We start from the raw sequence: 24302 nt of genomic DNA, 5'->3' as shown, positions 1-24302 counted from the left end.
CTCTCTGTTTCTGCTCTTATTCCAGTTTCCCTATCCCTGGATAAGAGACAGGTTGGCAAAGGAGATAAGGTGTGATTTTCCACCAGGGTTATGGCGGCTGCTTTGCTTCTGCCTGGCTTCTGATCCACTAGATCCCAACATCATATAGCTTTAGCAGACCTGGCCCACCAAGCAGTGTCTGGGGAGCCATCAGTTTCAGGATTTGGAGTAGGAATAGCATTCATTTCAATCTTTTCTCTCTCCCCATAAGCTCTGCTTATTTGGTACTCAGTTTCAGGGCTGTAGGCTTGCAAATGTGTAATGTAAATGATCTTGCTTCACACATAGGAAACAATAAGAGAGCAGAGCTAGAGGTCACAAATATACAGGCTGGTTGTTACTTGGGGAATTAAACATCTGTAACATAGAGTATAGAGTATAATACTTACCTTCTCTTGTCAGATGTAGTGAACTAAAAGAGAATCCAGATTGAATAGGAAAGTAGAAAATTAAATAGAAAAACCTAGAGGTATGACCTTCTACATATATAGCTTTGTCCTTATAATGGTCAAGATCTTCTGATTGGTTTTTTTGTTTGTTTGTTTTTATAATCCTCACCAGAAGATATTTTTTCCATTGATTTTTCTTAGAGAGAGTGGAGGGGTGGGAGGATGGGGAGAGAGAGAGAGAAACATCAGTGTGAGAGAGACACATCCATGGGTTGCTTCCCACATGCACCCTGACCAGGGCTTGGGATCGAGCCTGCAACTGAGGTATGTGCCCTTGACTGGGAATTGAACCCGCAACTCTTTGGACTGCAGGCTGACGATCTAACCAATGAGCCAAACCTGCCAGGGCTTCTGATAGGTTCTTCACTGACCACATGGGTAAAGTGAAGTGTTGCATGAAGGCAAAGTTACCTAGAGGTCCCTTTCCAGTACCTCTCTTTTAGGGCCCTCAGATTTCTTGGCTTTCTTTGCCACTCCTCTTGGTTTATTCTTCCCAGGCCTCTAGCCCTTCCTTCCCCATTAAAACTTCTTGGCCAGCACTCCTTTGCCTCTGAGCCTGGCTAGATGGCAGCCAACGAATCTGATAAATGAACCAATAACGTGGTAATTGGTGTTTATGAATAAAAAAGGTCATACTTTCTAGATATTACATTAGCACGTTAGCTTTATTCCTCTGGAAATGCCCTGCTTAACTCAAAGAAAGGGGATGGAGAACTGAAATAATGAGTGTCAGGGGTGTGGGGTGGAAGGGAGAAGGTGAGCCTCGAGATCCTCAGGGCAGAGTGTGAGGCTGCCAGTCCATGGGGGCCATGCTCACAGGTAAAATAAATGGCTGTGAGGAAAGGAATGGGAGGGTCTTGTATCTGCCCAAGAACGTAAGCATCAACTTTTGAGATATTTTTGCAATTTTCAGAGATATAGGATCTTAGGGTACCACATCCTTCCTGCTTGAAACCATCCTCTTCTCTGGACAGGAGAAGAGTTATATTTCATGTGATATGTCTACTATATTTGTACATTTAGAAATCAATTAGTGTCATTGGGGCAATCAGAGATGCTAAACAGAGGGATAATTTGCTGAGAACAAATGTCTGGAATTGTGTATTTTGCCAATGGAATTTCTCACAGTTGGTACAAGAAAATACTCCAAATTAAATCATTCAGGCTGAATGTGACTTTTTTTCTTCTTTTTAAAAATGTTAAAACAAACACAGCCTGGCTGAGATCTCCTCTGCCTCCTGTCAGACAGATTGCTTCTCAGAAGAGTCCTCCAAATTGACATTTTACCTGAAAAAGAGCAAAAGTAGATGAAAAATTCCAGGTGTGTGTGCTTGGCATGAATATTTTTGCCAAAAAAAAAAAATAAGAACCTAAAAGGATTGTCTACTGTGTTAAAACCGTGTGGAGTGAGATCATACGGGGCCAGTTGGCTTCTGAGACTCAGTAGAAGGAGTATGTAGGGTGTAAAAAGCTTCTGAGAACATTGCTCCCACCCTAACAATGAGAAATAGCTGGATGTTCTACAGAATTATAATTTTTCCTGATCCCATGAGGGGCTACCATGTTAACTGGATTCCAAAGAAGAAGAAGAAACCCCTCTGAGGAGAGGCTTTGGCAGAGAACAGAAGAAAGAGGCGGTGATCATACAAGCCAAAATCAAAACAAGTTCTTAGAGGCCAGTGTGGGCCAGCGTGGCTGTGACAAGCATTTCTTCACAGACTTCCACCAGGTGCCCATGAGAAATATAGGGATAGGTCCGGAGACCAGAGAGAGCCTCCCTTGGTGACTATGGAGGCGGAGTATGGGGTAGAGGGGAAGAACAAAACTTTGCCTGCTTCCCCAGACTCTTCCTTCATGCGAAACAAAAGCAGACCCTCTCACCTTCAGACCACAGGCAAAAGTTCACTCTCCACAGGGAGGAATAGGAGCAAACTGCCTCTGCCCTTGGGGAGGGGTAGGAAACAGTCCTGCCCCAGGACACAGGTAGATTGTGCTGCTGTGGGAAAGGTAGAGGCAAAACCCCTCTACTTCTGGACCTGGGCAGGAAACAGTCTTAGACCAGGATCCTACACTAATAAAGAGAACTTATTCCTCTGCTGCTGCTGGAGGGAGAGCAATAAATGTCCACCCAAAACCAATTATAGAGACAAGGGGAAGGGATGCTAAACAAATAAAAACAATCCAAAATACACAGCCTGCCTAAGGCTGAAGCTGGACCAGGGCACAAAAAAGTACATCTGTGCCCCCCTACCTGTTCAGCATCTGTAACAAGGAAGAGCATACCACTACTGGAAGAGGGGCGAGAGGCGCAGTCATTCAGGGATGGCTGAAAACCAAGGGAAGATTGAGAACACAGAAAATCACTCTGTCACACAGCTCCTACTCTAAGCTCAAGGTAACAGCAGCCCACCTCTAGAGGAATTTGAAGACTGTGGTACACTGAAAGTAACAACAGAACCCAGACCTAGGTCAACTCTTGATTAGATTGACTCAGCCACCCCACTCCCATGCTAAAACTTCTTAAAAGAAGAGGCATGTCCATTTCTATGCATGAATGCTATTTACTTCAGTTTCTATTGCTCTTCTACACATAATGTCTGGCATTCAATTAAAAATTACAACACACACATAAGAAAAAAATTATTGTCAAGGGACAAAGCAATCAACAGAACCAGACTCAGAGGTGACCTAGATGTTGGAACTATGAGATGGACTTTAAAATAACTATGATTAATATGTTAAAGGATATAGTGGGGAAAGTGGAAAACATTCATGAACAGATGGGGAATTTCAGAAGAGAAATGGAAACTATAAAAAAGAGTCAAACAAATTGCTAGGAATACTGAAAAAACCCAAAACACTTCCTTGGCAATGAGAAATTTCTTCAACCGGCTTGTCAGTAGACTGGCCAGCACTGAGGAAAGAATAAAAGAACTTGAAAATAAGTGACTAGAAATGATCAAAATGGAAACAGAATAGAACAAAAAAAGAGTGGGGAAAGAAAGCAGAACAGAGAAGTCAAGATCTGTGGGACACTATCAGCTAGTCTAACATATGTGTAATTAGAGACCCAAAAGGAGGTGTCTTTTGGAAGAGGAATCTGACAACTCGTGTTTTTCTGAGAAAGGCATGTGGTTAAAAAATGACCACAAGCGCCTGGCGGGGCATGGCTCAGCGGTTGAGCGTCGACCAGGGATCCAGGAGATCAGGGTTCAATTACCGGTCCGGGCACATGCCCGGGTTGCAGGCTCGATCAACGACTCTCATCATTGATATTTCTATCTCTCTCTCCCTCTCCTTTCCTCTCTCTGAAATCAATAAAGATATATTTAAAAAAAAAAAAATGACCACAAGTAGTTATTGCTTTGCTCTCCGGCTTGCAATTTAGCTGAAGCATTTACTTTCATGTTCCTCTACCTCCTTCTTGCTTGTCTTCCACACCCAGTTATTTGAGGGAAGAAATGTGTGATACCCTGCACCCTGGTCCCCCCAGCAGTCTATCTGCCATTTGGCATCAAGAGAAGTGGCTGTGAAGGTTATATGGAGTAGACAAAAAAATAAAAGGCAAGATTCAGCAGCCTACCTTTTAGCAAACAACTAATTTAACTAAAACAAAACTCATGGATCCTGGCTTTGAAAGGGTGGTATATTATAGTTCATCTCTGTTTATAGTTATAGCTAAGAGCAAATAGCTTACTGAGCTTGCACTCCTTTTCCCCTTCTTATTTTATCAATAAAAAAATCTGCTTTAAAAAAGAAAGTATTAAATATGGTATTTATTTCTGAAGCACTCCTTTGGTGCCGTATGTGGTCTCTTGTATAGACTAGCTATGCATCTAATAAGATAATTGTACAAGCTCCTTAGTGCACATCTGCAGTAAATTAGTTTTCAGGCATTCCGAGGTATCTGGCCAGCCTCCTGCTGAGGCTAGTTGCTGGAGAAAACTCATTGCAGTGAGTTGGGATGCTGTGCATCACTTGAATTCAGATGCTTCCTGGAAGAAAGAGAAAGGCACTTGATGAGAGTGGCTGGGAGCATAGTTTCTAAAATTTTACCCAGTGGGTTTAGAATTTAAACTCAGACACGGCTTCTCATGTTGCCATTGTTGATGAGCTTGCAACACTGGCTGTGTACAGGCTGCCTTGTAAAAGCCTCCATGAAGCTGAATCAGGTTCCGTGAATGCTCAGCATGAGGCAACTGCAGTGACTATAACTGTAGTTGAGACAAATGTTTGTTATAGCACGTTCCTGAGTGACTTTGTCTGCATTAAATTCCTGGGCCTTCTTACACACCTGTCATAGCTGTGCCAAAGTGGGCTTGTTCTGTGGCTCTGATGAGGGTGTTGGATTCAGATCACCATGGTTCGAGACTTGGAAGTAACTCTCGGTGACTGTATTGGAAAAAAAAGTTAAAAATAAAGTGAGAAAAAGAAAAAATCATAAAGAAGAAAGAGGCCATTAAACCAGGATTGGGATGGGAGCTGAGTGAAACCATTAGAGACACAGATCTATTTAGATGGTCCCTTTTATGCTGAAGAGTGTCACCTTCTGCCAAGAATGCAGCTTTGGGAGGGAAGCGTGTGACATGGGAGGGGCTTTCTGTGGACCAGGACTGTGATCCTGGAGATAACTCCAGGGGTCATGACCAGACAGACCCATATGGATGACTATTGTGACTGAGCATTAGGTCTAAGCTGCCTGGTAATCAAAAGGGGAAATGTGCTTTCATTGTCTGATAAAAAGAAACATACTAGTTCCTAGGGGGGACCTCCCTCCCCCTTTTCTGGGAAATCCAGGTTGGTTCTCTATGTGGCTGTGCCCTAGAAAGGCTGCGTGACCTTAGCTAATCATTTGACTACTCTGGCCCTTGATTTCCTAACATCCCTCAGGGTCTCTAACATCCCTCTCGACTCCAGCATTTTCTGCCCAGTCTGTCCAGAATCCTCTTTGGACTGAGATCTCAACACTGGCTCCAAATACCAGGGATAGCCACCCAGAGCAGTAGCAGTAAACAGGAGGTGTTTTCCTTCTAGACTTGCCAGTTTCCCAGCTTTGAGGCATTCAGGACCTACGAATGAATGCTCATGGAAGGTGATTGTGCTGTGCAAGTCAGCCCAAGAGCCCCAGCCATCAGCACCCGCCACACTAGCTGCCGCCACAGCTGAGTCGCCTGCGATAAGCCGACTGCGGCAGCTGCTGAGGCTCCACAGCCAAAAAACTCCACCCCAATTCCCAAGTAATCACAGGGTGCCCGCGCTCAGCGCCAGAACCTTCCAGATAAGGCGCTTTGCAGATCACAGCGCTGGGGAAGGGAGAGACTCCTGTGCAGACCTGCGGGGGGGGGGGGGGGGCTAGGTAAGGACACAGAGATGGAGGGAGTGGCTCCCAGAGCACAGTCAGGTGACAAATTGCTTTTCAGTGAATTCGTGTTTTGCAAATAGATTTGAGGGAAACGGGTGTCCTTCTGCCCAAATGCTCTTCCCCCTCCCCCAGTTTCCTGTCCTAACAGACTGCTGTCTTGCCTTCAATCAGTTTCTCCCTTTCTGTTATCAAAACTGGCTCTGACCTAGACTTTATCTGATAAGCTCATTCACAGTGGGGTGTGAATAATTTACACCACTTTAGACCCTACACTTAATGGCGTTCAAAATCTGCAAGAGGAGGAAACCCAATGGAGATTTGTAGACATTTGCATGGGGAAATATTGGGTGAAGGGGTCCTCTCATCACCCACCACCCACCCCTTGCCCCTCACCCACCTTGGAGAGGCTATACTGATGTGCAAAGATTTGGCCAGTTACACTCTGCCTATTTGGGGGTGTGGGTTGGGGGTGGGGTCTGATCTAAATAAGAAGTAGATAAAGTTCCCTTTGGAGCCCACTCTTTTCTTTGCATCCAGGGCACCTGCTATATTTACCCTGTCTGGGGACCCTAGGTAGAGAATTGCATGCATCTTCCATTCCCCATCATGGGGTACCTGCCCTGCGTCTCTACTTCAGTAATTACTCACTACTTTCCTCTGCTGGCTTTAGCAAAGCAATGGGACTAATCTGTTAAGGGACAGTGCACTGTCATTCCCAGGTAGAATATTTAGTTTTAGCAGGAATCTCCTGGAAATGATGCCCTGACACAAAGGGGGAGTAGGAATTTCAGGAACCCATCATGGGACTGTGGAGATATTTGAAGTTAGGTGAGTCAGGGACCCCTCAAGTAACACCATCAGGAGCCAAGCCCATCCATCTTGGTGGCCAGGGTCTTTCTTATTAGCCAGAGCCTATGGTGGCTCTGGGGCATCCCCTCAAAAGGAACATGCTAGAACACAGTCGACCAAAACAGGAGACAGGAAGGAGGGGCAGGAAAAGAGGCGAGAACTGCTGATGGGGAGGGAACAAGAGATGAACAAGACACAGATGTCAGGGGTGGAGATTGCTTAGGGACCAAAATCACTTTCTGTGTGGAGCCAAGATCTACTCATCCGTTGGAAATGAAATTTAGCTCCTTGAAATTAGTTCCATCATGTTGTCAGAATAATTTGTCGCTCTAAGTGGCACTCTTTGAAGTCAGCTTTTGCCAGGAAGTTTGAAAGCATTTAAGTGCATGGCTCAGAAGACCAGGACGCAGGGAAGAGGTAAGGAAGACCTGAGCCAGGCTGCTTTCTCTAGGGCGCAGCAGTAGCTTCGCCAGAGAGAGTTGAAGCTTTAGTTGGTTAATGAGAGCTCTGCTTTTGTGGACTGGTGATCGGAATGGAAAATGTTTGCTGTATTTTTTTTTTTCTTTTCCTTAAAATGTAACTGTCAGCTTTGGTCACATATGAAGTGACAAGGTGGCAAAGAAGCTATTTTCACACTAATTCTTCTGTTGAGGAAATCTTATAGCTGGGTGATTGGTGGTATTTTGCTTTCATATGACCTTCTTTCAAAATGTATTATTTTATTAAATATACATCTAGCTCTACAAATGTTTAGGATGCACTGGTATTGCCTCTTTGCTTTGTCTGGTTGCTGCTGTGAAAATGAATGAACCAGGGGGTCGAGGCTATACTGTTTCAATTAAAGCCTGTGCGAGACCTAAAACCTGGGTGAGACCTGAATTTCAAGGTCATCCATTGGCTTTGTGAGACCTTTCCACACTCAATTCATATCCAAGGAGTGATGGTCTTAATTATCACCCCCTCTTTCCCTGCTCTCCTGTCATCTGACGCTCCTACAGAAGAGCTGCTCGGAGGGCTGGGCTGGCTCTGCTCTGTGCCTGAGCTGACACCATTCAGGGCCCCTCCAGCTCTCCCCTTCCGGCCCTTTGCAAGGAAGGGGCCCTGTTCCAACCAGTTGGATCTGCAGGATGCGCAGTCCCACTAACTACACCCTTCCTATCTGTCCTCTTTACAGAATGGGCTGAATGGCTTGCACCTGGCCTCCAAGGAAGGCCACGTGAAGATGGTGGTTGAACTTCTGCACAAAGAGATCATTCTAGAAACAACAACCAAGGTACGTCTCCTAGGGAGTGGGGAAGCTTTACATTGACAATTCAAGCATGGGGGTCCTTCATGTGTTGTCCCAAACCCTGGCATGGAAAACAGCCCTTCATGAGCTCATGTTCGCATGCTTCTGAATGTCTCTTGTCTCTCTAGTCATTTCCTAGTTCTGTGAGTCCCCAAAGTCACCTGCAAACACACGACCCTGTTTCTACAAAGATTCAATAGGCCTTTACTTTATCTTTATCACTAGACTGTAGATCTGAAAATAAACCCCCTTTTCCAGTGGCTTCATGCTTCCTCAGGGTCTGTGATGCGAATCCAGGGACTAAGAGCACCATGAGCTTCACAGTCAGGTGTCTCGGGTCCAAATCCTGAGACACTTTGTACTCTGTGACCTTGAGCAACCTAGTCCATGAAAAGCCTCCGTTTCCTCATCTGTAAAATGCTTAGTTGTGGGATTGGTGTGAAAATGTAATGAGATGAGGTAGTATAGAAGATGCCTGGCACCTAGGAAGGACTCAGTAGATATCGTGACTCTGTTATTGAGGGCTGTAGAAGAGTCCAGATCCTTCTCCAGCAAGTCTTCCTCGTTCAGCCCCAGACCTTCCTCCTCTCCTGACTGATTACCTTGAACAGCCCTCTCTTTTACCAGGAGGCATCAGGCAGGAGCTGAGTCACACCTCACACAGCAGTCTGTTTCTCCCCATAGCCTTAGATTGCAAACAGCAGTGGCTTAAGTCCAGAAACCAAAGTCATGAAACTAATGCATCTACAGGTTGCAAAATCAGTTTTATTTCTTACATACATGCATCATATTTGTTCATTAAGCAGGATGCAGCCATCACTGAAACACAAAACTAAGCAAAAAAAAAAAAAAAATCACCTCTAATTTACTAACTCAAGTCCTGTTCCCTCTTCCCTTCCTTCCACTGTCACTTCCCGCGGTTTTCCTCTTGGCCTTGTCCCACTAGCATCTTATTTTCCATCTGCTATTTATTAAACATGGTCTCACATCAGCCTCAATTTCAGTTCCACGCAGCAAACATTTTGCCGCCTCTCAAGCAGAGAACGAGAAGAACACTGTGCAGAGAACAGATATAATTTATGGTTATGAAGTGAACTACCAAAATATTATGAAGGTAGAATCATCTTGAGATAAAATTCTGTAATTTTCATGTCATTTTCCGAAGGTGAAAAGAGCTCATGGGTAAAATAGACTGAGCTGCTCTTTCTGAATGTATGTGGGCATTTTTCTCTAACGCCAGGACAAACACTGACTGCACCCTGCCCCTCCTGTGGGCGGAGGGATGCAATTACGCTCTCTCCTGCTGCTCTCGCATACCTGGCTGCAAGCGGCGTGCCATCTGACGGGCTCTCTGCGGGCCAGAGCAGCTTGTCTTCCCCTGGCCTTCCCCCAAGAGCTGCGAAAACATTATGCTTCAGCACTTTTAGTTTTTCCGAATTTCCCCCTTTGATTGTTATTTTGCAAGCGAACCCTTGGCATGTCTTTGTTATTTATAGAAATTTATAAATCAGCGTGGTTTCTGAATGCTGAAAGGGGGGAAAGGTGAAACTGAAACTGTGGGCTAAGAAAGAGTCATCCAGATTGGGGCATTGTAGTGGGTCTCAAACGCCTGAGAAAGATTAAAAAATGAATAAAAAGCCAAAACCGATAAGGTTTTCTAAACTGTGCTTAGAAATTTTAAAAGCACAAAACAAATGCATTCTCTCCCCATCCTGCCACCTCCACGGCTTAGAGGCGGGAGCTCAGCCTATACCGGAGCTCAGCCTCCAAGGTGGTGGTGAAGGCTGGGGGTGGGGGGAGCTTTAATCCCTCCGCTCACATCCATTCAGCACCTCCTGCGGCCATCCACCCTTTCACCTGCTCTAGGACCCCCTGGAAATGGAAACATTGGGTCTGGGCCCATCAGATACAGCTAAGACTTTTTTCTGCTTCTTCAAGGGTGTGTTCCTTCATGCGAGGGAGGGGCAGAGAAGACAAGGACCCCTCTCCCTGTGACTCCTGACCCAGGGCGGGGGTGGGGGCACCTTGAGCCTTACCATGTGTGTATAGATGGGGGGAGGGATCTGCTTCCCAGGGTCTTCCCTTGGCTTTTGTTCATCACCAGTGCTGCCCTCAGCCCAGATCCCGAAGACGGCATGGGCCAAGGTCCACAGGCTGGGTTCCACATCTAACCAGGTTCCCCTCGCAGGGTTTAGACAGGGAGATCTCCGGTGGAGAGTGATCTCCGGCAGGAAGGGGCAGGTGAAAGAAACAGCATAGCTTCTTGAGGGCAAGGAGCCTGAGTCTCAACATCTCGGTACCTCCGTGCCTGACAGCGTGTGACAGACGAGTGAATGGACGCGGCGCGCCTCCTTCTTGTAAATGGAGAGACGTGGAGTTCTGAGTCCCGATTTCTAGAGGAGGTTCTGGCGCCAACAGCCCTGTTCCATTTTGTACAGTGAGCTAGTTGGACCCAAGTGCCAAGGCCTCTAAATGTAGGCTCTTTGGACTTCTATGAAAAGTGATTAATTAGCATCTATACATTCATTTCTGGCACTTCTTCTCTGATGGGTATTTGAGGAAGAACCCGCTTGTTTATCAAACAAGACTTACTGAGACATCAAAAAGACAAGTTCAGGAGGCAACATGCAGAACCCGCCTGCCTGGTACAGGCCACGTTTTAGAGGCAAAGACCTGAGCTCCTTCGGACCCTGAGGGCACCTTCGGTGGGGCCACCTCACCCACCTGTGGGTGCTTGGGGCAGCGGTGACTGGATAGCTACGGAGCTTGGGCCCTGTGCTGCTCAGTTCTCCCTGGACGAGGACCCTTTTCTCCCGGGAGGCAGCCAGACAAAGCACACGCAGTGAGTTTGAAGTCCCTGCTTGTCAGGGCTTGAGTTTCCTGAGACGGACTAGCAAGTGTTACACAGTTAAAAACTATATACCACCTGAACTAGAAAAAATGAGGTCGTTTGAGATCTCTGCTTCTTAAGTAGCAGAGGGACAGATGGTCCAGCTGTGGCCCCGTTTCCTCCTACCTGCTCTATTTGACAGAAGTTGTCAAGTGGGCCCTGTCACTGAGTGGGTGCCAGTGGGGTCACATAGGTGAGTCATCCTTGGAGAAAGTGCTGACGCTCCAACCCCAGGACATCCAGAAGGCAGAGAGGAGCCAGACTGGGAGGCTGGCATCCTGAAACCGAAGGTGTCTTCTAGACCCAAATGCCGACTTACTGTTAAAAACCTGGATGAATCCAGGCGAGAAAACCTGGATGTTCCAGTCACCTTCTCAGAACCCAACTGGCTTCTTAGTCTCTGTTATCAGTTCTTAGCTTTTAAAAAGTTTAGTTTAAAACAATTGTGCACCTCATTTTATTCTATTCTTTCTGCTTTTTCTCTCTTACTTGGTAAACCCTTGCTCATAACATTTACTTATTAGTATTTCAAATATTCTTTCTTGGTATTTTCCTTTGCCAGATTTTATTCTATTTCTTTTTCCCTATTTACTTTTGTGTTTTTCTTCTTTTCCTTGCACGTATGATACAGTTTACTCTATTATCCCCCAACTCCTTTACATATGTCTACCCTTTTTTTGCTATTTTATACTTCACTCACTCTCTTCCTCTCAATCCCTATGTCCACTTTGGTCCAGCTTTCGCTTGGTGGGTGCCACCATCATATCACCCAGAGTGCTGAGCCCATGGCATCTTCTGGCCTCCTTTTCACAGAGCTCCAGGCCTTGGGGCGCCGCACTGTCCTGCAGTTACAGGCTGGGAGGTGCTGGAAGTCCACAGAAGGCCGGCTTGCCTGGCACACCTTCAGTGTGGGTTCTGAGGAAGGCTGACTGGGTTAGCAGGTGACAAGATGCTGCGTCCGCCAGCAGCAGATTAGTGTTGAGAAGTTAGTTGGCTTTTTTATTCTTTGACATTAGTTTCTCATGGAGAACAGGAAGGATTTCCCTCCTGTGCTTTCAGCACTGTTTCAAGACGTATGGTGGGTCATGTGTGTGGTCTGTGGCCTTTAGCTGTAAAGAAAGCCACCGAGCACCCTCAAACAGCATCCTTGTTCCTGTACCTCTGACGGCCACGTAGGCGGACGTGGTGGGACACTTCTCCTTCTTCCCCATGTGTTTCAGAAAGGGAACACGGCCCTGCACATCGCCGCCCTCGCTGGTCAGGACGAGGTGGTCCGGGAGCTGGTCAACTATGGCGCCAACGTCAACGCGCAGTCCCAGGTGCGTCTCCCCCGTCCCTGCTCTAGAGGGCGCTCCTTCGCGTCACCTGTGTGTCTGTTACACGCTGGGCACCTTGGCTACTGGGCTGTACACACTGTGTAGCTGAGTCTAGATTTATTAGCGCTGTGTCTCCAAGCGATGAAGAAGGCGTCTTTATTATCTTTCACACTTCTACACATCCTGAGCATGATGTGGTTGGTCATGGTGGACCTTGCCCCTGTTCAGTAAACCAGCCAAGTAATATACTTAGTTATGGCCCATTTGGAGAAAGAAGCTGTGTATGGGGGCTGGGATGTGGGAGGGTGGAAATAGAGGGGGCATGTGAGGGAAAGGCTGATTGATGGTGACCAGGGGGCAGAAACAGATTTCCATGGAGTGTCGCCCCCACCTGGTGGCCTTTTGTAATAATCTCACTGCCATTTCAAAGGGCAATGAGTTTTTATACCTGGAGATACAGGTGGGGATATTGCCCCGTAGGCTGGGTGAAAACAGGATGAGAGAGCTGCCCTCGAGGTTAGAGGACTTTGCACCGGTTTTAGCATCTCTTGCTATTGTGGGTGACTTTTTCTCTTGGTTTACAGAAAGGCTTCACACCCCTGTACATGGCAGCACAAGAGAACCACTTGGAAGTGGTTAAGTTTTTACTGGAAAATGGAGCTAATCAGAATGTAGCCACAGAAGTAAGTACCTTGGGAAGTGGCCTCACAGCCGGAAGTCTCCAGGGGTAGGACATGGCTCCTGGCTGTGGGGGCATGTGTTCTTGGGGTGTGGCCGGAGGTGCATCCTGTGCCATGATCCATGTGAAGTGTCACTGAGAGCTCTTGACCTTCAGATCACTGCACTGGCTGCTGTTGACTCTGCAGGGGAGTAAGAGACAGAGTCATGGGTCGTGAGGAATGCCCAGACACATAGCAGAGAAATGACATCAGAGTCTAGCATGTCACTCCCACTATAACCGACACTGAAGGCTGGACAGGGGTGGGGTGGGGCGGGGGTGTATGATTGACAAGTATGCTTTGGGCCTTAATGAGAAATGCTCTTGCCGTGAACCCACTGTGCACCCTGGACAAGTCACTTAACTCTGATCCTGAGTTTTGTCATTGTTGAAATAATGAAGTTGAAATTGAATTAAGGCTTCTCTTGAACTTTAACATTCTAAGACTCAACAATTACATAACTGTTATCATTGTGCTTTGCCAGCACATGGGGTCGCAGTATACAACTGAGGGAATGACTAACAGTAGCTCACAATCAAATTCTCAGTGCCTGACATGGTTTCTAGCTTTTGGTGAGTGTTCAGTAATATTTGTGAAACGAGTAAATGAATACTCATTTGCCATGTTTAAGGCACTGTCCTGGCACCAGTAGATGAGGTGAGAGGAGGGTAGGAAGAAACAAAGGGTAGTAAAACACTTCTCATAGCCCTCAGACTGGAAACAAATTAAAAAGGAAAATTAAATAAATGCTCAAGAAAAATAACTGTAGGTTCTGTAAGGTTGCAGAGAAGGAGAGTGGGGCCAAGAGAGGCTTCAGGGAGGAGGTGGCATTTATGTGGAGCTTGAAGGATGGAAGGGGTTTGAAGAGCAGAGACCTGGGGGCTGGGGGCCCGTCATGAGCAAGAGCCCTGAGGCGTGAATGTGTGTCCTGCTCGAGGACAGCCAGTGGTCAGTTACAGTCAGAGCAAATCGGTGTTTCCTCCTCCCCCCTGGCCAGGATGGCTTCACTCCCCTCGCCGTGGCTCTGCAGCAGGGCCATGAGAACGTGGTGGCCCACCTCATCAACTACGGGACGAAGGGGAAGGTGCGCCTCCCTGCCCTGCACATCGCTGCCCGCAACGACGACACCCGGACAGCTGCGGTGCTTCTGCAGAACGACCCCAACCCAGATGTGCTTTCCAAGGTGAGGGCAGCTGGACGGAGGACCAGGAGAATCCTCTAGCCTGGACCGTGGAGACCTACTGGTTACAGAGCACCATCAGTTCCCAATAATTGCCCCCGAAACTAACCCAGACCAGCAATGGTGCCACCTGTGCACATGGAACACCAGCCTCACAGTGACTTCTGGTCCCCACCAGGACATATAAGAGCCGCACTTTAAAACCCTGGTGGATGCCAAGAAATATGTGCTTGGCATGGAATAGGGGAGGTTCTTGTTGCTCCCAGCCATCCAGAAAAGTGTCCAGTTGGGCAGGCTGGGTCTCTGGCCAGAGTGAAATTTTGGAATCCCAGCAGGCGGTGGTCTAGAATATAATCCCACTCTTTTCCTGGCTGCCCCCTAGTGGTGGGAGGGAGGTGACCCCCCCCCCCCCCCCCCCCCCCCCCCCCGCATGTGGAAATGAGATCACCTTGGAGGGTCATTCCAGGGGGCCTGCACAGCTAGCCATCTGGACATGCTGTCTGACATTTTGAGTCACTGCTGACCCACTCTCTGTGAGTTTAGGCTGTTCATTTCTTCTCTTGTGGTGGGAATGGACCTGCATTGGATTATTCTCAGAGTCCCCCCACCCCATGGTCACTGGGTTTGGTCTGGAAAAGTGCTGACCAGGTTAGGTATGGTCTGAGGTTATGGAATAGAAAGATGACGGTGGACCCACCAAGGAGTCAGACATCTGCCTTTGACCAGCCAGCTGAGTCATCACACCCTTTTAGGGGCTGAAACAATCCCTAGAATTAAGATCATGGACCCCATACCAATTTTCACTCATTAATTAAAATTTCTTCATGAGTAAGCACTCAGATGAATGGCCCCACAGAGTTGGAGGCAATCTAGTCCATGGTTTGTCCATGTGAACCATAAAACAAAGAATGTGGGTCACTCAGAGGCTGTACCTAGCTTTTTTTTTTTTGGCAGGATTTTGTATGGTGGTAAGTTTTCTTTTTTGTTATTTTTTTTAAATTGAATTTATTGGGGTGTCATTGGTTAATAAGATGATATAGGTTTCAAGTGTACCTTTCTGTGATGCATGCTCTGCATATTGCATTGTGTGCCCACCACCTGAAGTCAAATCATCTTCGATCACCATACATTTGACCCCTTTACCTTTACTGCCCCTACCCCCTTCCCTCTGGTCCCAACCATTACTGTTGTCTGTGTCTATGAGTTTTTGTTTGTTTTTCTTGTTTGTTCATTTGTTACTTTGAGTTTTGTATCCACATATGAGTGAGATCATACTGTTATTAGCTTTTTCTGTCTGACTTATTGCACTTAGCATGATATTCTCAAATTAATGGCAGTGTTTCATCCTTCCTCATGGCTGCGTGGTGTTCCACTGTGTACATGCACCACCCCTTCTTTATCAGTCCTCTCTTGCAGGACACTTCAGTTGCTTCCATGTCTTGGCCACCGTGAATGATGCTGCAATGGATATAGGGGTGCATATAGCTTTGCAAATAAATGTTTTTACATTGTTTTTGAATATAACTTGTCATAGACTCTCTCGACCCCTTCAGCAAATGTTCTGATCCATCTAAATCTGCTTTATGTATAGGGTCTTCTGGCTCTGCCAACATTTTCAGAAACCTGGAGCTGGTTCTGAGATAGAAATGAGAGTACATGGCATGTGATAAGTTGTTCCCCTTCTCTTGTGCCCCAGACAGGATTTACCCCCCTCCACATCGCAGCTCACTATGAGAACCTCAATGTGGCCCAGTTACTCCTCAACAGGGGAGCCAGTGTCAACTTCACACCACAGGTGAGGCTCCCTGGCGGGCCAGGGGCTTGGGGTGTCTAGACTCTAGGTGCTCCCGCCTCTCCTAAGGCAGCATGAATTCCCTGTACTGCAGAAGTGCCTGTGGGTGAGGCAGCCCTGGGGTCTATGACAGCTCCTCGTTGGTGGGTTCTAATCACATGCTCCCGGCCTCCATCTGCCCCTTTTAGAGGGGGGAAACGGGGGGCCGGGGCTGGCTTACTTCCAGCCCAGTGTGCTGACTGGGAGACCTGGGCTTGGCCCAGCATGGCTATGATTAACCACAGTGCTACAGGTTTTGAAATCTGTCTTAGGCGAGAAATGCCCTAAGCAGTAGGCGTAAAGGCTGTTAGTACTGCTGTGGTTGCAGGGCGCGGGCAGGGCGCAGAGGGGAGTGGGTGCAGAGCAGCTGCTTTCCAGAGGAGGATCCCCAGCCTGACTGGTCTCGTTCCTCCCCTCCAGAACGGCATCACTCCGCTGCACATCGCCTCCCGCAGGGGGAACGTGATCATGGTGCGGCTCCTGCTGGACCGAGGGGCCCAGATAGAAACAAGGACCAAGGTGGGTGCCAGGGAGCTCCGTGGCAGAGCCAGGGGAGGGAGATCTGCCTTCCAGAGTCTAACCCGGAGTGGTGGGCTCCTGGCAACCTGCCTGTGATGGGCCTGCAGCTTCCTGGAGCAGCCCACAGCGGGAGCCGGGGGAAGGGGCTGCAGGAGACAATAACAAGACAGTGATGGAGTCAAACTAATCCTTCAGGAAGCATTGTGCTTTTGCAGCTGGAAGGACACTGGGGGCAGCCTTTTCTCTAACAGCCTCTGATAGGCGCCTTTGGGGCTTTCTCTTTGTGACTCTGTTTTTTAAAGGATGAATTGACACCTCTCCACTGTGCAGCTCGGAATGGGCATGTGCGAATCTCAGAGATCCTGCTGGACCACGGGGCACCCATCCAAGCCAAAACCAAGGTGCGTGCTTCCTTTCCGTGAAGAGCATCTTTTAGGCAGGGCTGCAGGCCAGGACAACCTGGTAGCAAATCCTATTTCTGAGAAACAGGAATTCTAATACTACTATCTGAGTCAGTGTGTGTGAATTGCCTGTCACACAGGAGGCACTCTGTATAGCCCTAATTATTATCTAGATCAGGGCTAGCAAGATTTTCTCTAAGGGCCAGAGAGTAAGTATTTTTAGGCTTTGCAGGCCGTGATCTCTGTCTCAATGATTCAGCTCCCCCATTGTAGCAGTAAAGTGACCATGGATAATATGCAAACTAGTGGCCGTGTTCCAATAAAACTTTATTTACAAACATAGACAGCAGGTCAGATTTGACATGTGGGCCTGTTATTGCTCATAGGTTTAGATCAACCAACCCATGTCTATCTCATCCTGACTCCAGAGAAGAGAGGAGCTAAGCACTTGGATAAGTCTTCAGAGCCTGGGCCAGACTGGAGTAAAGTTAAAAAGAAAACAAAGCAGTTATTTTCAATGTCCATTAGGGACCCGAGCCAAAGCCCATCCTTCAGTTCTCATATCAGGTATTGAGTCTTCCTGGGACTAAAGCTGTCAGACCATCCAGTGCTGCCTACACCTCCTGCAGGTCCTTTTCCCCATTCTTTGGGGTGAATTTAAAGGATGTGAATTTAGACTAGCAAGGCAGAAACCAGGCCCATTCATGGCCACTCTGGAGGTTTTCTGTAAGAAGTTCTTTGTCATAAAATTGTAGCGTAATTCATAACCTTGAAAGCCAACTTATTCCCTGACAAATTACCGTGTGAGTATTCTACAGAGCTCTCTGTAATTTGGGTCATGATTCATAGCACCAAGCAGCCATGTGTGTGTGTGTGTGTGGTGAAGGCATTCTCTACTAAACAAGTTCATATCTCATTTAATCCTCTGTCCACGGCTGATTTCCTGTGTGCCTTTGGGAATGTCTCTTACTTTCTCTGCCTCTGTGCCCTCGTCTGGAGAGCTCCACTCCTCTCTCCCAGGGTTGTTGGGATGATTACATGAGATAATATCTTTGAAAGTACCTGTAAAAGCAAAAATCCTCAGATAAGTGAAGGTATAAGTGCTTCTACCACTTATATTATTAAGTCAAGAAATTCTCAACATGTTTCCACAGAGGCCTTGTATTTAAATTTATAAAAAATGTCCTGAGTTAGTAACGGTTTTATATTATCCAGATTATTAGAATGGGGCTAAAAAGGATGGTTATGAAAATTCTTTACTGAGAACTTCCTCTTTCCAGTTGGGAAATATGGTATGACCTGTTTAAAATGCAGTGAGTGGAATGAACTGTGTTGGTTACTAAGGCTCCTGTAACAAAGTGCCACACAGTGGGGGTGGGGGGCAAGGGTTTAAACAACAGGTTATTATCTTACAGTCTGAAGGCTGGAAATGTGAGCTCAGTGTCATTAGGGTTGATTTCTTCTGAGGTTGTGGGGAGAATCTGTTCCTGCCCCCCACTCCCCACCCACTGCCAGTGTCTGTGGTTTGCTGGGAATCCCTGGCTTGTAAAAGCATTACCCAGATCTCTTCCTCATCTTCACGTGGCGTTCTCCCTCTGTGTGCATCTCTGTCCAAATTTCTCCTTTTAAAAGGATAACAGTCATATTGGAATAGGCCTCACACTAATGACCTCATCTTAACTAACTACATCTGCAATGACTCTATTTCCAACTAAAGTCACATTCCAAGGTCCTGGAGGTTAGGACTTCAATATATGCATTTTGAGGGATCACAGTTCAACCCATAACACTAATATCAGCTGTCGGGCAGCCTGATTGTGTTTTCCCTTGCTGAAAATCCTTTTTCAATCGTCACTTTCTAAAAACCAGAGCCCCTGCCTGCCACTCCAGCCCAGCTCCATGCCCCCATCACTCTTGGACCTCCTGCATGTTTAACTGCATACAGGTCCCCAAGTTCCCCTAGTGTGGCTGTCTCTGGTGCTGCATACCCTGTTCCCTTTGCTGGGAGATTCTTCCCCTTTTATGTTCCTGGCGCAGTCCTAGCTCAAGGAGCACCTCCTCCTGGATGCCTCCTCTCCCTGTGTTTCTTTCCTCATTCTGAATCCACCCTCCTGTGTACCTCTGTGTTTTGCTCATGCTTTCCTTGATGTCAACATACTGAGTAGCAACTATGTCTTTCACCTGCTCGTGTACCAGCTTCTTTAGTTCAGGGATTATATCTGTTTTCGTCTGTTTCCCCAGGGCTTTACCCATACCTTGTGTACATTAATCATTTAATAAACCTTTTTTGAATTAATGTCTGAATGAATGAATGAGTCTCATCTGTCTTTAATTTTTTTAAATAAATTGCTATCTAAGAAACAGTGAGAATCCTTAACAAAAATGTCAAGTGATGTATGTTTGTTAGGAGCAAAGAACAGAGGGAGTTAGATCCAAGTTCCATTTTATCATCATTCCTTTATTCAAAACCACATTAAGGACCACATTGTGTGTGTCACATGCATGCGCAGGGCACTGTGGGCATATAAGGGATATTAGGCATGGTCACTGATCTTAAGAAGCTATGAGTAAGGAGAGAAGATACCCCTGAAAAGTTAATTATGAATACAATTCAGCAAATATGTGAATAAAGTCCAAGTGAGTGGTGCAGATAAGAGAAGCCCGCGGTGTCCAGGGTGGTCAGGGAAGAGGTGGCCCTGGCTGGAGCTGGCGTGGAGCTTTGGGCTAGGTGGAGAGGAAGAGTGTGGTCAGAGACCAGCATGAACTCGGGAGCCACACAAAACATCATGCAGGGAAAGAAGCAGGTAGTGAGGTTGGAGTCAGTGACCTGAATTGCCCTGTTCTGTCCCCAAGAGCCTTTGTGATTACCTGTTTTTCTTCCTTTCCACCCAGAATGGCTTGTCCCCAATTCACATGGCGGCTCAGGGAGACCACCTTGACTGTGTCCGACTTCTATTGCAATACAACGCAGAGATAGACGACATCACCCTGGATCACCTGACCCCACTCCACGTAGCAGCCCACTGTGGCCATCACAGAGTGGCCAAGGTCCTCTTGGATAAAGGGGCCAAACCAAACTCCAGAGCCCTGGTGAGTGGGAGGCTATTGGAGAAGGTGCCAGAGGGGCAAGGGCCGAGGGAGGCAAGACTAGAACTGCACGCTGAGCCTCGTGGGAGGGGCACCGGCTGGCACCTGGAGATTTAGGACCTGGGAGGTGTCAGTGTGTGTGAAGGCTTGTGGCATGGCAGTGCGCAGGCAGGACAGTGACCCCCTAATGACTGCTGCCCTCGGTAACAGGCTGAGATCAGGGGAGTGTTTGGTGAGCTAGGCCCAGAGCCGAAGGACAGTGATTTCCTAGAGACTGCCTGGCTTTTTTTAATCTGCTTTGTGGGTGAGTGAAATGGCCTGAGCTAAGCATCCTTCCTCTGCAGAGGGGCTTACAGTGTTCGTGCTGCTCATGCAGAGGTGAGTTTAGGCCTAAAGCTAATCCTCTCCTGGGTGGTTCAGGGACCTGGTGGAGCCGACGCTCTGTATAGAGCCTCTCCCCTCTGCCCATTCCTAGGGGAAGATAATTTAGAAGGCAGGATAGCCTCCAGAGACTGCAGGATGGCTCATTCCTCCATTCAGGAAGCTCTCACCACATGCCAGGCAGTGTTCTAGGAGTGTTTCAACCTCAGCACTGTTGACATTTTGAGCCTGATATTTTTGTTGCAACAGGGCTGGCCTGTGCACTATAGGATATGTAGCAGCATCCCTGGCCTCTATCTGTTCAGTGCTAATAGCATTTCTCCTCGAATTATGACAATCAAAAATTTCTCCAGACATTGCCAAATGTCTCCAAGATGGGGATGGGGGGGAACCCCCCCACGCCACGCTTTGAGAACTACTGCTCTATGGAGATAAAGCACTGGAAAGAACAAGCAAACAGATAAAAACAAGCAAACAAATATCCCTGCCCTTGTGGACTTTACATTTTAGCATATCACTTGAGAGCAGAGCTGCTGTACAGAAATCCATTTTACTAAAAACGGTCGTTAGTCTCTGGGAAGAGGGAACATGATTTGCTTCACAAACGTACTCTTTATTGTAAATTTCCCCTTGAGGAAACTTTAAACAGCAGGCTCCTTTAGTGCATCCAAAAATATGATTAAATTTTTAAAAAAGGTTTATAGACAACATGCTCAGGAACGTGCCTGGTGCACAAAGTGAGAGCCACCTGCCTCTTTAGTGATTTGTAGTAATTGACGTTCCAGTCTGTGGGAAATCACTGACAGGCTGCGGCAGAGGCTGTGTTTTAATCAGCAAGGCAGTCTGGGTGCTCCTTGGGCTAGTGTGTAAGTGCCTGCCTGTCTGTCTCCCTTTGTGTGGGGCTGCAGAATGGCTTCACCCCCTTACACATCGCCTGCAAGAAGAACCATATCCGTGTCATGGAGCTGCTGCTGAAGACAGGAGCCTCCATCGATGCTGTCACCGAGGTAGGAGAAACTCTGCAGGTGAGCGGGTGGCTTCCCCCGGTGGTCTTCCTCCAGTAGCCTCCTGGAGAGTTGTTCTTTGTAGCTACGTGTGGCTGCAGGAGTGCACACGTGCATGCAAGTCTAGACTGCTCCAAGGAATAAATTCGGGGTGACTGAGACAAGGGGACATGTGTCAAGTCTAAGGGAGCTTTCCAAGATCACTCGCAATTTTTTGAGTTGTAAAAGTGGGCAGACGCACCCTATAGTGACTTTTTCCCTCCAGCCATTTTCATGGAAATGAACTCATCTTATTTAACTCCTTTTTCTTGGAAAACTAGTCTGGAGCAGCCTTAGCAACATCTGGCTATCTCTTCTTTGGAGGAGTGGGAAAGTCTCCTCTCTTCTCACTCCTCTTTTGTCTGTTCCAGTCTGGCCTGACACCTCTCCACGTGGCCTCCTTCATGGGGCACCTGCCCATTGTGAAGAACCTCCTGCAGCGGGGGGCATCACCCAATGTCTCCAATGTGGTAAGCCTGTGGGGACAGCAAGGGCTCTTTTCTCAGCACCAAGAGCTCAGAGGGGAGCTTTAGCCAGTGATTCCTAGATCTCCTCTCCAGGGATAGAGGTAGAATTCTCAGAATAGCAGAGGCTTCTGACTTGGGGAGAACATCCATATACACTGACGTTTTCCCAATTAAACTTGTCACACATCTGTAAGTCTCGGGGGTGGGGGAGTATTTTGGACAATAATTTGGGAACTTCTATAAGTGTTATCTGGGAATACATTTGCGTTTTTAAACATTCATGAGCTCTGGGGTTTACTTGTAGGTATACTTAGAATTCACACGCACACACACACGCACACACACACGCACACACCACGCATCAGCAGGCTGAAAGCTGAAGGAGCTGCTTGCTGGGGCAACTCCACCTCTTGGACGAAAAGCTGCCAAGTTTCTTCAGACTCACACTTTGGAGCTCTGCATGTGTCCTTTTGGAAACCCAGCATGTATTAACACATCTATAATTTTGTTATTTTACAGAAAGTGGAGACCCCGCTACACATGGCAGCCAGGGCAGGGCACACGGAAGTCGCCAAATATTTGCTCCAGAACAAAGCCAAAGTCAATGCCAAGGCCAAGGTGCGTTTTGGAGATGGGAAGAACCCTGGGATGCAAGCAGTTCAAGCTCAATGCGGAGAAATCCATCCTAATTAGAGGCCTGGCTGCAGATGACAAAGATTCCTTGTCATCGCCACATCCGTTGCACTAAATAAACACTCAGGTTCTGCCTTGCAAGGGTTCTGACGAGGCCAGAGATGTTTTTGCATCAGAACTATGTTTCTTTAGGATAATGAACATCCAAGGAGCGTGGCCAGCCTGCAATGATTATTGGGCTGAAAGGGCTTCAGGGTGGTTACAGTCATGGTATAAGAAGAGAAGCAACTTGTTAAAGAAAGTGTTGCCAGTGAAAATCAGTCAGGAATGACTTGATCTAAAAACGGATGCTTCCCCTTGTTGTAAAAGGCATTTTCGAGGCGTTGGGTAAGTGAAGAGTGAGACTAGCTGCTGAGTTTAGCAAGCTGATCGGCTTAGCCAAGAGCAGACTTTCCTAGCCCGCAGGTGACAGAGGCTTTGTTTAGAGTTAGGACTCTGATTTCTCTTTGGGCTGCATGAGGGGTGCTCCAACTAGGCCTAATAACACAGAGACCTCACCCACTGAACCCCTTCAGCATCAGGCACGAGCAGGAAGGGGTGGGATGGGGTGAAGAAGCCATCTTTCCCCTTCTGCAGTTTAGACTCTCTAATGACCCCTGGCATAGAGAAAACCAAAGTAATGTCAAAGAGACAGACAAGTGTCCACTCAGATGCGATGTGGGAGACAGTAATCACCACTACAACTTAATGAGTGCCTATCATGTACCAAACGTCTTATATCCTAACCATAGTCTTAGGAGATCAATATTATTATTCCCATTTCACAGATGGGAAGGCTGAGCCTTTGGGCAACTAAGTAGAAATAACTACTAACTTGAGGGGTTGTCGTAAGGATTAAATAAGAGACTCCCTAGTGGTTTCTGTAACTCAAGAGATGCGATTTGAATTCCACCTCTTCATCTTACTTGCTGTGTGACCTTGAGAAAGTCACTTAACCTCTCTGGGCATCACCTCCCTTCTTTGTAAAATGAAGCTTTGGAATAGGTAACCTTAGTATTCCCTGTTCTTTGTTTTCACTTCGGTTCCAGGATGACCAGACCCCACTTCACTGTGCAGCTCGCATTGGCCATACAAATATGGTGAAGCTCCTGCTAGAAAATAATGCCAACCCCAACCTGGCCACCACTGCTGGGCACACACCCCTGCACATTGCAGCCCGAGAGGGCCACGTGGAAACAGTCCTGGCCCTTCTGGAAAATGAAGCCTCCCAGGCATGCATGACCAAGGTACAGCCTCCCTCCTCCTGTTCTCTGGCGGTGGTTAGCACGGGCCAGTCACTGCTGGGCCCGGGGCGAGGGAGGGGCATTCCCATCTGATCCTCTGTGTTGCCTCAGTTTTGCTGAAAGCAGCTGGGCAGGCCAGCACCCACAGGACTGGCCACCATCTGGGAGCCTGATACATCATAGTTCTGCCTTTCTGCTCCCAGAAAGGGGGTGAACTGTAGTTTCTCATTCACCCACCGAGCCTTCAAAGATCCTTTTATCTTGGAATCGTTATTTGCTCAGTGTCTGCTCTAGACAAATCAAACAGGTTCTGAGATACAAGAAGGAGTGAGACTCAATCCCTGCCCTCAACAAGCTAGAGGTCGAATCACAACAAAAGATGGTTTTATGCTCACCACGAGAGGTGCGGGTGGCAGGTGGGAGAGGAAGCCTGCTGATTCCTGAGGTCTCGGACTCTCGGAGGGGTCAGAAATTCTGTGCCCTTTATTTGACGGGCGTCTCCATGCCTGTTAAGGTGGGACACCTCCTTTGCCATGGGCCCTTGCTCCAGGGAAGACAGCTGTGG

At 47.4% G+C, this 24302-nt stretch overlaps 1 protein-coding gene across 3 annotated transcripts in view; it reads left to right on the top strand.

The window, feature by feature from the left end:
* Positions 1–24302, top strand: part of ANK1 (ankyrin 1) — a 190446-nt gene that overhangs the window by 110036 nt on the left and 56108 nt on the right. For all 3 annotated transcript variants that reach the window (XM_081129094.1, XM_081129096.1, XM_081129095.1), the window contains exons 3-14: positions 7874–7972; positions 12098–12196; positions 12778–12876; positions 13910–14095; positions 15789–15887; positions 16344–16442; positions 16745–16843; positions 19736–19933; positions 21220–21318; positions 21726–21824; positions 22341–22439; positions 23543–23740. In XM_081129094.1, the coding sequence (XP_080985220.1) occupies positions 7874–7972; positions 12098–12196; positions 12778–12876; positions 13910–14095; positions 15789–15887; positions 16344–16442; positions 16745–16843; positions 19736–19933; positions 21220–21318; positions 21726–21824; positions 22341–22439; positions 23543–23740 (1473 nt within the window). The remainder of the gene's footprint in view (positions 1–7873; positions 7973–12097; positions 12197–12777; positions 12877–13909; positions 14096–15788; positions 15888–16343; positions 16443–16744; positions 16844–19735; positions 19934–21219; positions 21319–21725; positions 21825–22340; positions 22440–23542; positions 23741–24302) is intronic.

The sequence above is a fragment of the Miniopterus schreibersii genome (genome assembly GCF_964146895.1).
Source record: "Miniopterus schreibersii genome assembly, chromosome: 2".
Taxonomy (NCBI): domain Eukaryota; kingdom Metazoa; phylum Chordata; class Mammalia; order Chiroptera; family Miniopteridae; genus Miniopterus; species Miniopterus schreibersii.
Note: the sequence above shows the minus strand (reverse complement) of the source record. Positions and strands in the feature narration are given on the sequence as shown.